Source organism: Mustela nigripes, chromosome 7 (genome assembly GCF_022355385.1).
Source record: "Mustela nigripes isolate SB6536 chromosome 7, MUSNIG.SB6536, whole genome shotgun sequence".
Taxonomy (NCBI): Eukaryota; Metazoa; Chordata; class Mammalia; order Carnivora; family Mustelidae; genus Mustela; species Mustela nigripes.
The window spans coordinates 73,615,957-73,629,023 of NC_081563.1; the positions used below are offsets into that span (position 1 = coordinate 73,615,957).

At 51.6% G+C, this 13,067-nt stretch overlaps 1 protein-coding gene across 1 annotated transcript in view; it reads left to right on the top strand.

The window, feature by feature from the left end:
- The window catches only part of KCNK12 (potassium two pore domain channel subfamily K member 12), a 53,035-nt gene extending 44,865 nt beyond the window's left edge, over nucleotides 1-8,170 (top strand). Inside the window, exon 2 of the mRNA XM_059406120.1 lies at nucleotides 2,833-8,170. Coding sequence (XP_059262103.1) covers nucleotides 2,833-3,734 — 902 coding nt within the window. The 3' untranslated portion in view covers nucleotides 3,735-8,170. The remainder of the gene's footprint in view (nucleotides 1-2,832) is intronic.
- The last annotated feature ends 4,897 nt before the right edge of the window (nucleotides 8,171-13,067 follow it).

The window sequence follows — 13,067 nt, forward strand, 5'->3', positions numbered from 1 at the left end:
TAGAATTTCTCTTTCAAATAGAGGATAACATACCATGTGTCACTCTTATGTTTGGAACTTCAGCTAAAAATCCTAAAGATTGGGAAAATCCCATTGTCTCAGAAAATCCTATATTCTCTCACGCAGCTGTTAATTTTCCAGGCTCAGGACTTTCCATTTCTTCTGGAATCTAGCAAAGGAATCCCCTATTACAGGTGCTATTTTTCCTCAGTGTGTTAGAAGCAGTGTTGGGTAGAATGGTCTAGGCACCAGACTAGAAGCCAGAACACATGTATGGTATGTGCCCCAAGAAGCTGCAGGCCATGTCCCCTCTGCTCCTGCTCCCTCCCCTATACAGTGAAAGGTAGGTCAGAATTAAGGTCTCTTAGGGTTAAGAGTCTAGGAGGTTTTTTAAGTTTTTCATATCATGAGTACAAAAAACCAAACAAACAAAAAACCAAACCCCTCATAAAACACATAGATAATTACACAACACCCATGTAACCACTATCTAGATTAACAAAACATTTCCAACATCCCAGAGGCCCCTGTATTCCCTCCCATTTATTACCCCCTGCCACGCCCAGGGGAAATTTCAATTCTTTTATTCAAATTACTTCCCTTAAATAAAAACTTAAAAGGGGGGGGCACCTGGCTGATTCAGTTGGGAGAGCATCCAACTCTTGATTTTGGGGTCACGACTTCGAGTCCTGTGTTGGGAGTAGAGATTACTCAGATAAATAAAAACTTAAAAAAGAGAAATTGATTTACCTTATAATTTTACCAACCAAGAATGTATTCCTAAAAAATTACTATAGTTTGGTTTTGCTTGGTTTTGAATTTTTTTTTAAAGATTTTATTTTTGAGAGAGTATGTGAGCATGAGTGGGGAGGGGCAGAGGGAGAAGCAGACTCCCTGCTGAGCAAGGAGCCCAAGGTTGGACTCCATCCCAAAACCCTGGGATCATGACCTGAGCTGAAGGCAGACACTTAACTGACTGAGCCACCCCGGTGCCCAGTTTTGAGTTTTTTATAAGTGGAATAATACAGAAGGTATTCTGTGCTCAGCTTCCTTGTTTGACATTCTTTTGTGAGGCTCATTCTTATTATTTCAAGTAGCTGTGGTCGATGCTTTCTCAATGTTTTATCCTTGTATGAACAGACTGTGACTTGGTTATGTTGTTGGATATTTGGGTCATCAGTGTAGGACTTTATATAAATGTGCACACGCACACACAAATACAAACACTTTCACTTCACATATAACCACATATAACCATATGGATTCAGAACTGATTTCTTTGTGAATTCAAGAACTTAGGTTGGGCTTTATTTTTCTTTTTAAGATTTTTTTTTTTAAGATTTTATTTGTTTGAAAGAGAGGTGTGGATGGGGGTTAGCATGGACAGGGGAGGGGCAAAAGGAGAGGGAGAACCAGACTCCCAACAGAGCAGGGAGCCCAACTCAGGGCTCAATCCTAAGGCCAATGCTTAAAAGATTGAGCCACCCAGGCTCCCCTTGATTGTGGAAAAGTCCCTCTATTAAATTGGTCACACTGCTAATACAGTTTTGGTGTTTTCGTTTTTGTTTTTACTGTCTTGTGGACAAAATCTGAATCTAGGGATATAATTCATCTTCTTCAACATGGTATCGTCATAAACTTTCCTCCTAACTTAAGTCATTAAGCAGAAAATGACCATGGTTAGGCTATTGAGATTTCCTCCAGGGAATCTAGAGAATGATTAGTATATAGGCTTAAGGAATTACTGAAAATAAATTTTTTCTCTGGCTCTTTTAAGGAAATAGTAAGCCAAGTGAGACAAAACTCTTCTCCACCCAGTTCCCAGGGCTGGTTCACCCCACCAGTAGCAGCACACAGGCTGACCTCCTGACGTGGGGGCATACATTGCACAGGGATGCCCTTGAATTTTTGCTGCATAGGAGCTGAAAGGTGCCATGGTGCTTGTTCAGACAGATGATCCATTTCCAGCTCAGACTCCAGGCAGCAGTGAATCTTGATGCCAAAGTCTTTGTACCTTCTATAACCAGAGTGAGGCAAACATGGGTCCCACAAAGAGACCACAGCAGAAGTAGGCTGAGAGCTCAGGTGAGAGGGGCAGAGCTGCACTGCCCTGGATGGCAGGGGCCTGAGCACATTGGTGGGATGTCAAGCCTCCCACAGAAATCCATTGATAAGGGTACCTCAGTGGCTCAGTCGGCTCAGGTCATGACCCAAGGGTCCTGGGATGGGCCCCAGGTTGGACACTTAAGGACAGAGCCAGCTCACTCTCTGAAGGTTGTGGACTCATTCTCAATCTTTGTCAGTTTCATAAACCCCCTTTTAGAGACCATCTCGCATAGCTACCCAGACTGAACACACTCTACCCCATCCCTAATAACCCCGGTTAAAATGAAGCCTTTATGGAATTCTGTCCTAAGTTTGTCCACATGTGCATTGGCTACCTTAAAACAAAAACAAAACAGTTTGAGGGGTGGGAGAGCAGGTGACATCTCTTCGTCGCTTTGTAGGTATCTCAGTGGTCTGCACAGTGGTTTCATTTCCTGAGTCTTTATGGGTCCTTCCTAGTGGCCATCCTGCCCCACGCATTTCGATCTACAGATCCCCAAGACAAGGGATGTGTCTCCTCCATCAGTTTAGGCATCGCCCCGAAATCAGGAACCAAGCCTAGTGCCGCCAAGGGAGAGAAATGTCTAAGCACCGTCTCCCCTCCTCTGAGTGATGCCACTCAGGGAAGAAGCCACAGCAGCACCTGCGTACGCCCGCCCAGCTCGCCACCCAGCAGGCACCACCTGCCTAGCCAGGGCCTCGCTGACCCCTGCCCTGTCTCCCCAGGTTTCGGCATGACCACTCCCGCGACGGTGGGCGGGAAGGCCTTCCTCATCGCTTACGGGTTGTTCGGCTGCGCCGGGACCATCCTGTTCTTCAACCTCTTCCTGGAGCGCATCATCTCGCTGCTGGCCTTCATTATGCGCGCCTGCCGGGAGCGCCAGCTGCGCCGCAGCGGCCTGCTGCCCGCCACCTTCCGCCGCGGCTCGGCGCTCTCGGAGGCCGATTGCCTGGCCGGCTGGAAGCCCTCGGTGTACCATGTGCTACTGATCCTGGGCCTGTTCGCTGTGCTGCTATCGTGCTGCGCCTCGGCCATGTACACCAGCGTGGAGGGCTGGGACTACGTGGACTCGCTCTACTTCTGCTTCGTCACCTTCAGCACCATCGGCTTCGGGGACCTGGTGAGCAGCCAGCACGCCGCCTACCGGAACCAGGGGCTCTACCGCCTGGGCAACTTCCTCTTCATCCTGCTCGGCGTGTGCTGCATCTACTCGCTCTTCAACGTCATCTCCATCCTCATCAAGCAGGTGCTCAACTGGATGCTGCGCAAGCTGAGCTGCCGCTGCTGCGCGCGCTGCTGCCCGGCGCCCGGTGCGCCCCTCTCGCGGCGCAACGCCATCACGCCGGGCTCCCGGCTGCGCCGCCGCTTGGCCGCACTCGGCGCCGACCCCGCGGCCCGCGACAGCGACGCCGAGGGCCGCCGCCTGTCGGGCGAGCTCATCTCCATGCGCGACCTCACGGCCTCCAACAAGGTGTCGTTGGCGCTGCTGCAGAAGCAGCTGTCGGAGACGGCCAACGGCTACCCGCGCAGCGTGTGCGTCAACACGCGCCAGAACGGCTTCTCCGGCGGCGTGGGCGCGCTGGGCATCATGAACAACCGGCTGGCGGAGACCAGCGCCTCCAGGTAGACCGCCAGGCCGCGCCACGGACCCTGGGCAGGCTGGCGTGCCGCCGGCCGTGGTTTGCTTTCCTTCTCTCAGACGCTGGCGCTTTCTTAATCTTTACCCAATAAAATCAAACCAAAAAAAAAAAAAATTTTTTTTTTTTAAAGAAATACTATTTGGCCAGGCCTGATGTTATCCAGGGCAGGTTTCGGGGGAGCCTGTTTTCCTCCTGGGTCCCCTCTTGAAGAACCGTGGCCTCCGGCAGATTGTCCTCCTGAGCGAGAGAAAGTGGCACCCCAGACCCTCACCCGGTGCATGCTGCAGCGAGGAGAGGGCCATTCCTGGGTTTTGCGGACTGGCACTAAACCCTGTCCCCATGCACATAAGCAGCCGGCAACCCCAAAGCATATGGTGCAACTTCTCATGGCTCTGAATTACCTCCGCAGCATTTAGAATCCTGGCCCAGCCTAGCAGCTTCCTTCTGGTCGTCAGAAGTGATGTAGTCACAGTTTTGACAGGTGGGGGTGGGGAGAGCCATATGTTGCCTACCGATGTATATAAATAGAACAGCCGCTACACACGGAGAATGGTGTAGTATTATGCAATGAGATGAAACACAGCACCGACTTGCAGACTGTGGCATTTCCCTGAGATCTGGAAATTGGGATGGTAAGGGGCTCAGCTGGCCTTTCTCAGCCTGGAGTTGGTGCATTTAGCCCCACACACAGGGCAGCTACTCTGAATGCTGGAAACCCAGGGTGGCCGTAAGGAGGGGAGCACACAGGCTCCCCGAGCCCTGTTTTGCTTCAGCCAGCTGATCTCTGAGGCTGGGGGTGCATCACAGAATCCCCCAACCCTCCTTTCTTCTACCAGTGTTGTCCTTGGGAATGCTTTTCATTACCAATCAGGAATGTCTGAGTCTTCTCAGACAAGAGCTTGCTTTGTTGGTGTGGATTTCGGTTCTTAACTCCCCGTTGAGCAGCTTGTTTTCCCCCTAAGGGTGCAGAGCACAGCCTGCAAAACCCCCTTTTCCTCCTCTGAGTCCGAGCTCTGCTGCACCAGGAACCCAAAGCAGCCATCCTGAGAATGTCAGAGAATTTGGCTCCAGGGCCCATAATGTTTTTGCGGACAGATCCCATTCTAAACCCTGTTTGGCCTCCACTGACAGTCAAGTGAATTTGTTTTCTCCACGCACAGTCTGTATTGGAGGTGGAGGAAGGCAGGAGCGGGGGGAGCTGATGGATGGGGTGGATGGAAGCGGTTTTAGAATCCGTTTTGTGCTGGTTGATTGTCAAGTTGAGGGACTGGTTCTCTGCCCTCTGCTGCAGAGGGGTCCCTGACCTGGAGGAAGGCCAGATGCTGCCTTCATTGAAAGGAGGGGGCTCTTGGACTCTGTAAAGGAACAATACTCTTTTGGCCCATCTTCCTCATTTAAAGAGATCATCCCAAGGACAAATGCCAGAGTCTAGTCAGACATGGTGTGACCCACCAATATCCACAGCTTCTGACAGGAAGTCTTGAAGAAACACCAGGATGCCTCATACTGTATGCCCAAGAGGCATGGGAGGCCGTGAAATCTCCCTTCCCGGCAGTGAAGGAAGCGTATGTGCCTGGAACACACATACATATGCACACACATTAGGAGTCATGCTTCAATGTCAACCTCCCCTTTCCCTGCTCCAATTCATGACCAGAAGGGGAAAATGTGTTGGGATCCAAATGTTACTCTAGCTACTTTGATTAATTTCTCATTGGGATTGGGATTGGGATTGAAACCACAGACCCTAATCTGTGGGTGAGGCAGGGAGGCGGAGTGGCCAGAAGAGAGGTCAGTCTCACTAAATCCTGAAGGCCCACACTTCAGGAGTCACGGTGACCATCACTCAGGCCAGCTGGTGACACCCCTGCCCCACCCAAGCCATGGCTGGGGTCACACTACAGAGATAGCACACTGAGAGGGGCACATATGCTCTAGACCAAGGCCCTCTCATAAGGCCTAGAAATACATTGTCATGCCAATCCCTCTAAAAGAAGGAAAGATGAAAAGGCATCCAATTAGAGGTGTCACCCAGGCAACAAGCAATAACTTGGGGATCTGAAGCAGACAGAGGGGGTGAGAGAGCCCCATGACGGAGGCATCTAGACCATGAGAACTCGTGAGCAGGCAAAACAGCAGCCAATGCAGAGGACATGAGCCCCAGCGACAGCACAGGAAGCTTAAGACCTAGCTAACGAGGTTCTTTGAGCTAGACAGGCCAAGGAGGTGTCCAGGGGATCGCACTGACCAGCACACAGGACTGCACAGAGCTGTGTCTCCACGGGAGGGAGCAGGACCCGCCTCCAGAGAAGAAAAATTCACAACCTTCCTTGGCAGTCTTCTCTGTCAGCAGTGCTTCCTAAAGTCTATCCTAAATTGCTCATGCTGCAGCCTTCGCTGTTTTCACTTCTCCACTGCTTTGCCTTGGGAACGAGACAATTGCAAGCAGCTTGAGCAAGCTTCTGAAGGAGCCATAAGCCTGGCTGAATGGGGACAGGGAAGGGACCCTTCCCTCTCATCAACCTCCCAGAGAAACACCAGCCCTCCAACATACAAAAGGAGCTTAGGATCCAGAGTCATGCTTGTGTTTTTGCCCATGTTCCCCTAGTGCCCTCACCCCAATTCAGTACATTGTTGTCCTTCACCTCCGGCCAAAGGGCTCAGTGTCCCAAATGCCAGGGGCTGCTTCCTAGAGGGGTGGGGAGAGGCTGGGTTCCCGAAGTTAGGGGGATTGCTGGACCCCTGACCCCTGCCTCAAGGTCTCTTTGGCATCCTGCTGAGTGTCGAGAACCAGAACTGGGGTCCTACCATCATTCGGGAATAATAATGTTGATACGGACCCCTTTTCTTTGGTGCAGTTTCTTCTGAACCTCAAGCTAAGTAAGGCTCCATCCTCTTAGCTACTGTGCCCTCTCCCACCATGTGGGGATCTCCAGTTGGAGCCACAGCTGGTAGCTCCCGGTGGTCTATGACTCCCCCCGCTCCCAGCTCCTGGGGTTGCTGTCCCACCTTATGTCCATACTCATCCCTCTCAGGCTGGGGCTGTGGGGCTCTAAGCAGCCCTGCCACCCGCTGTAGCGACACAGAGGCCAGGGTCTTAGTGAGTGGCTGTGGGACTTCTCCAGGATGAGCAGACAGGTAAGGAAGCCTGCCCTCCGCCCCCCACATCCTTGCTTGCTAACGAGGCCAGGTGGTCAGGCTCCTCTGTGCTCTGACTGAAGCCAGAGTCCCCAGGGCCTGGAGAAAGAGTCAGAAAGCTCAGGCTGTGTCAGGCCCTCAGCTTGTGGAAAATGCTATACAGTCCTAGGCATTTGCCCAGGAGCTTTACACATCACCATATCATGTGTACGTACACGCACGCATGCACACACATGCACACGCACACACACACTCACACACACCAGCCTTACCAGGAGCTACTAGCCCCTTTCCCCCAAGGAAAAATCCCAGTCTGGATCACGTTGAGAAGAAAGCTTTCCCATTTTTAACTCCCTGGAGATCTACTAGGGCCTGGAAAATTCCTCTCTGCCTTGGGGGAGTTTCACATACACTCTGCATGCATTTGAATCTGTGTTTTACATAGAAGCCAGCGTCCAAACCCAAGCCAAACCGTGGAAGATAGCTGCTAAATTTACGCAGGCTCCTCCACCCCTCAGACAGGCCTTCTAACAGACGCCCTCTTCCTGTGTGCTTCGGGGTGAGGGGAGCTGAGCCCTCACAGCCAAAGGAGAAGCTTCTGGGGAACCAAGGCGGATGGAGGCCCACAAAAGTGGTGGCCCCAGGAGCTGTGGGCCAGGCGGGTTCCATCTTACTGTAACTTTTTACATTCTCAACAAACAAAAAGCACAATTCCACACGCACACTGTCTGGAAAGCATAGCCAGACAGACTGCTTCGGGTCCTTCTGAGTCCAGAAGGGACACTGGGGACTCTGGGTTGCAGGGCTGCGGCTGGAGGCTGCTGCAGTCTCTGTGGGCTGGGGTGGGGGAAGGGTTGCCAAAACCATTCCTGAGCCAGGGCACATTCCTCGGCGTGGACTCGGGGCCTGGACTTGTGCCCTGGACTTGTGCCCCCTTCCTAGGAGCAGCCCTGGCACCTTCAGGCGCCTTCTTAAGTGCTGAGAAGCGATGAGATTTCTGTACTCACAGGGCCTGAGACCCTCCTCTCCTTTCCTTCAGCCTCTTCCCCCTCTCCCCTCTCCCCAGGGAAGCTCCCTCTTGCTTTACAAGTCATTTTCTATGCTACTGTGTTCTCTCAGGAGGGGGGTTAGAGCATGTGGGGCAAGCCTGCAGGGTTTCTTAAACAATACATTTATTTTTCTGAGCAGTACTCCAAGAGAGGAGTTGAAGGGTGTTGAAGTTAACGATGAATAAAATGCAGCCTGCCACCCCTTTAAGCTGTTTGCTGTCTGTCTGTCAGAGCCTCCTGTCTCCCCACATCCCTGCTCACACCTCCTCTCAGGGGCCCCAGGAGACCTGAGCTCCTTGAATTGGGCCCCAGCAGCAGCTCCCTGGGGAAGTTACTCAGCAAAACAACAGTGACATCCATCTGAGCTGGGAGGCACCAATGTACCTTGCAGGCAGCTTGGCTGAACTGGGGCTGGGCCAGTTTCTAATAGCTGGGCCCAGAGAGAAGATGAGTACAGAGGAAACTGGCCCTATGGTGGCAGCGGTTTCCAATCCTGGTCCTGCACTAGATTCTCCTGAGGCAACTTGAGAAAATACTGATGCCCAGTCCACCCCCGACCCACCCCCGCCAGCCAACCTCCTTCCCCAGTGTCCAGCCCCTGTGGAGATTCTGATTTCAGTGGTCCTAGGAGGAGCTCAGGCAGACATTGGAATTTTGTGGGCGGTGCCCAGGTACTCCCAATGGGCAGTCAGTGTCTTGAACCCACACTCTAAACACAGAGCACTCTTGTCATGGTGTGGAAAGCAGGCTCACTTAGAAGTTAGGGAGTCTGACATCTAGTTCCGCATCTGGCAGTCACCTGCTGGCTCAGATCCTCGGTTTTCTCATCTCTGAAGTAGGATAATGATATCATGGACACCCCATCTCTCCCCCCACCCTAGGAGTCTTATGAAAAGTAAATGAGAGGCTGAGAGCAGAAAAGTATCAGATCTCCACAAATGCCAAGGGTCGCCCTGAGAGGAACCAGGCAGCCCTGAAGCTTCTGCAGTGCCAACTGGGGAAGAAGGTTCCATCCAAATGATTGCTTCTGCCGGTGGGGCCATCATAATACTGCAAACTTCACAGCCCGTCCCTGGGTCACCCTTCTCCTTTGGGGTGCCCTCCCTCCAGCTGAGAAGTAGTTTATGGGTCCCTGGTCACCTCAATCCACAGAATCACCCTCTAGGCCCCAGCCCCAGAGGTTTCATAGGACTGTAGTGACAGGCAGCATCTTATTTTCTGTTCTCTTTTGTTTTAATGCTGGTCAAAGCCGTTAAATTGATTTCCTGATGAATCACACCCAGCAGTTTGAAAAACGCCAGTCTGTAGTGGAATGAAAGCGTCCTCTTACCCTGCTTCCAGCTAAGGCCCATTTGCCAGCTGTGGCATCGGAGGGGCCCGACTTCTGGTGCCCCTCAATCCTCTTCTCTCTCTGGGCCCTGGGCCCCAGTTGTGTGATCAGCTCAGGTGGGGCAGTCACCTGCACAAAGGGCTCCTTACCTTCTTTTCAAATGGGAGGTCTATGAGTCCTTTGCCAGTTTAGATCCACTGCCAGCCATGCCAATAGGCAGCCGACCCTCTCCCTTCTATGGTCAGTTCCCTTTCTGTTTTTCTGAAGGAGAAGATAAGAAAAAAGAACTTACATTTACCAAGCCAGGTCCTCAGACAAGAATTTGCATATTGATCTCACTGTCTCTTACCTACCCTAGGAATTTGGTGCTTTCCCCAATTTTGTCCTGGGTCAGAGGGGTAAGTAACCTGTCCAATTTAGGGCCAGCCAACCCCTCTTGTTAGGGATGGTTCCCAATTTTTTTTTTAAAGATTTCATTTATTTATTTGAGAGAGAGAGAGAGAGCAAGCATATGAACACAAGCAGGGGGAAGGGGCAGAGGGAGAGGGAGAAGCAGACTCCCAGCTGAGCAGAGAGCCTGATGTGGAGCTCGATCCCAGGACCCCAGGATTGTGACCTGAGCCAAAGGCAGGCATGTAACTGACTGAGCTACCCAGGCATCCCAGGACCTAGAGAGACATGGGTGAGAAAGACAGCATAGCCCTCACCATCCCTGAGCTCCAGGCTTATGAGACGGGGCACCACAATAGGCAGGACAGGTGCCTCAGATCCACAGGAAAGCCTGGACCATGGTGGGACCCGGGGGAGGCAGCCAAGGCCTCCTCAGGGACGGCCCTCAGAGGCAGGCTGTCCAAACTGAGCGTGCTGATGAGGGGCAGGAAATGTTCCAGGCAGGAGCAGTGGCAAGTGAAAAGACCAGAGAGGGGAAGTATAGTGGAGTGCTCTACTGGCTGAAAGAACTGGAGTCTAGGCCATCCCTCGACAGAAGAATGGATAAAGAAGATGTGCTATATAGATACAGGAATACTATGCAGCCATCAAAAACCTGGAATCTTGCCATTTGCAACAACGCGGATGGAACTAGAGGGTATTATGCTGAGCAAAATAAGTCAATCAGAGAGAGACAGTTTTCATATCTCACTCATATGTGGGATTTAGGAAACAAAACAGAGGATCACAGGGGAAGAGAAGGAAAACAAAACAAGATAGAATCAGAGAGGGAGACAAACCATAAGAGACTCTTACTCATAGGAAACAAACTGAGGGTTGCTGGAGGGGAGGGGGCTGAGGGGATGGGGTAACTGGGTGCTAGACATTAAGGAGGGAGGGCACGTGACATCATGAGCACTGGGTGTGATAGAAGACTGATGAGTCATAGACCTCTACCTCTGAAACCAGTAATACACTATATGTTAATTAATTGAATTTAAATCTAAAAAATAAATAAGTAAAGAAAACTGAAGTCTGGCAAAGCAAATTATATCCATGGCCTCTTGCTGCTCCATTTGGAGGGAAATGTTCACAGAAGGGATGCTGATGGAATCACTAAAAGAAAGGCTTAACCAGAGGCCATGAGTGCTGCCTTCTACCCTGTGACTGCTGCTCTCGCTGGCAGCCAGCAGGCCTCTCTCCCTCCCTGGGATCCTTCTCTGTGTCAGCCCTGGGAGGGCCAGGCCTTTGGGCTCTGTCATTCTGGGACTCAGGAGGAGAGAGGGTAAGGAAGAAATGAAAGAGTCCACGGGGCTGCCTTTAAGAACCATGCTCCCCAAACACCTGCCAAGTGCCTAACCCAACATGGACCATTTGTACCCCATCTTTTTCCCTGGACTGCACTGAGCAGGACTGGCCATCTGGACACAGGATGGAAGGAAGCGTGCCTGCGGTGGGCTGGCCAGCTTCCTGCTGAAAGCTGCAGCTTCTGCACACATTCCCAAGGCTGTGGAAACCTCTGTGAGCTCCAGGCCTTTGTCTTTCTGTGTCCCTGCTTCCTCCAGGACCTGTCAAGGACCGTGCTGGATTCTGTCTGGTGCAACACCCACCAGCCACACCCAGCTATTTACATCCAAATGAATTTAAGTTACCAATTAATTACCAATTCAGCTCTTTGGTTGCAGAAACCACATTTTAAGTGTTGAACACTCACATGTGGCTAACGGCTACCGTATTGGACAGCACAGATAAAACCTATGTCTGTCACTACAGCAACGCCCATTCCAGAAGCTCTGGGGTCAGAGAGCTCCAACTCCAGGGCAGCCACAGGGCTGGGGGGGTGGGAGTCGGTATTTATCAAAACACCCAATGAACACATAAACATATGGGAGTTTATAGACCTCTTCTACCCAACCCCCAACCTCTCTGTTCCTCCCCCATCAGATCGTTCCAGATCAGGTTCTTACAGTCCTTCTCCTCTTAATCAGGTCCCAGTTCTGCTGGCTTTCACTGAGGATGCACAAACCACAGTAGTCGGTCATACCCACAGTTGGGGTAATACGGCCTGCAGAGGAGGGATTAGGGGTTGTTGATAAGGCCCATCAAAGTACCTTGTGGAGCCTTTGCCTTCATCAGTCTAGGACACTCTCCTATTCCCTTTGTCTGGGAACAATATCCCTGTCCTGTCCTATTGAAAAACTACCCCATCTCCCTGTGGTCTAGCAAACTTGTCAATCCCAGGATGCCTCCTGTGTTAGTTAGGAATGCATTCAGCTGCAAGTAACAGAAAATCCAATAGAGAGGAGCTTAAAGAAGCAGAAGAAGGGGATTTGATTCAAATAACCAGAGTCTGGTGGCAGATGCTGTCATAAGACAGGAAGGCCAGCACTTCCTCTCTTCCCACTTGCCATGTTTAGCGTGTTGTCTCTGGTTCTCATGCTGGTCACCTCGGTGGCGAGGTGGAAGACCTCCCCATCTTCCATCTGTGTTACCAACAGCAGCAGTAGGAAGGGACCCTTCCTGGGAAGTGGCTTTCCCAGGCCTCCCTGGTGCCATTCTGCTGACATCTCATGGACCAGAGCAGTGTCACACAGTCACCATCCCCTGCAATAGTTCCTCTACACGAGGATGTAGGGAGTGAGAGCGCCTCTGTACAGGACCTGGCACCCTCCCTCTAGGCCAGATCACCCATGGTTCCACATCCTCAGACATGGTTACTGGTCTAAGGGAGGGCACATGGCCAGGCCAGGGGAGCACCTCCTTGGCATTCCAAGGATCAGGGTGATGGAGTGTCCCTCTCCCTTTATAGGTTACGAGCTAAGCCCAGTGCTCCAATCAGGGCCAAGTTAATACAATAGAATCCAGTTCAGCTGGTTTAAGCAGATGCGATTTATGATTGGGGACGAACTCTGACCTGGCCACCAAGGTCACTGACACTGACAGCCCGGCTGAATTTGCGGGGCACTGGTGCCATAGCCCCCGGGGAGAGACCCCTGGACCATAATCCTGAGATGGGCATCTCCAGCACCCAGTAGGCCCCTTCCAGTCCCCCATGCTTAGACAACTCACAGATCAGTCAGCATCACTACAAGACTTGGCTTTCCTGCTCTGGGACACAGAATTTGCAGTCTTTCGATTTTAAAAGATGTTACCCATTTCTCCTCCTTAAACCTCATCTGAATAGCCTTCCCAGACCCTGTCCTGGAATGGTTTCCTGCTTGGCTGTACCATGTTGTCACTCTTTTTCTGGTCTAATGGCCTGTACTTTGTATTTAACCCGGGCTATCAAATGGCCTGTGTGTCACCAGGAAAGTTGAAAAGACTCTGGGTGATGCTCTCAGGACTGACTCTTGGGAAATACATACCAAGACAGC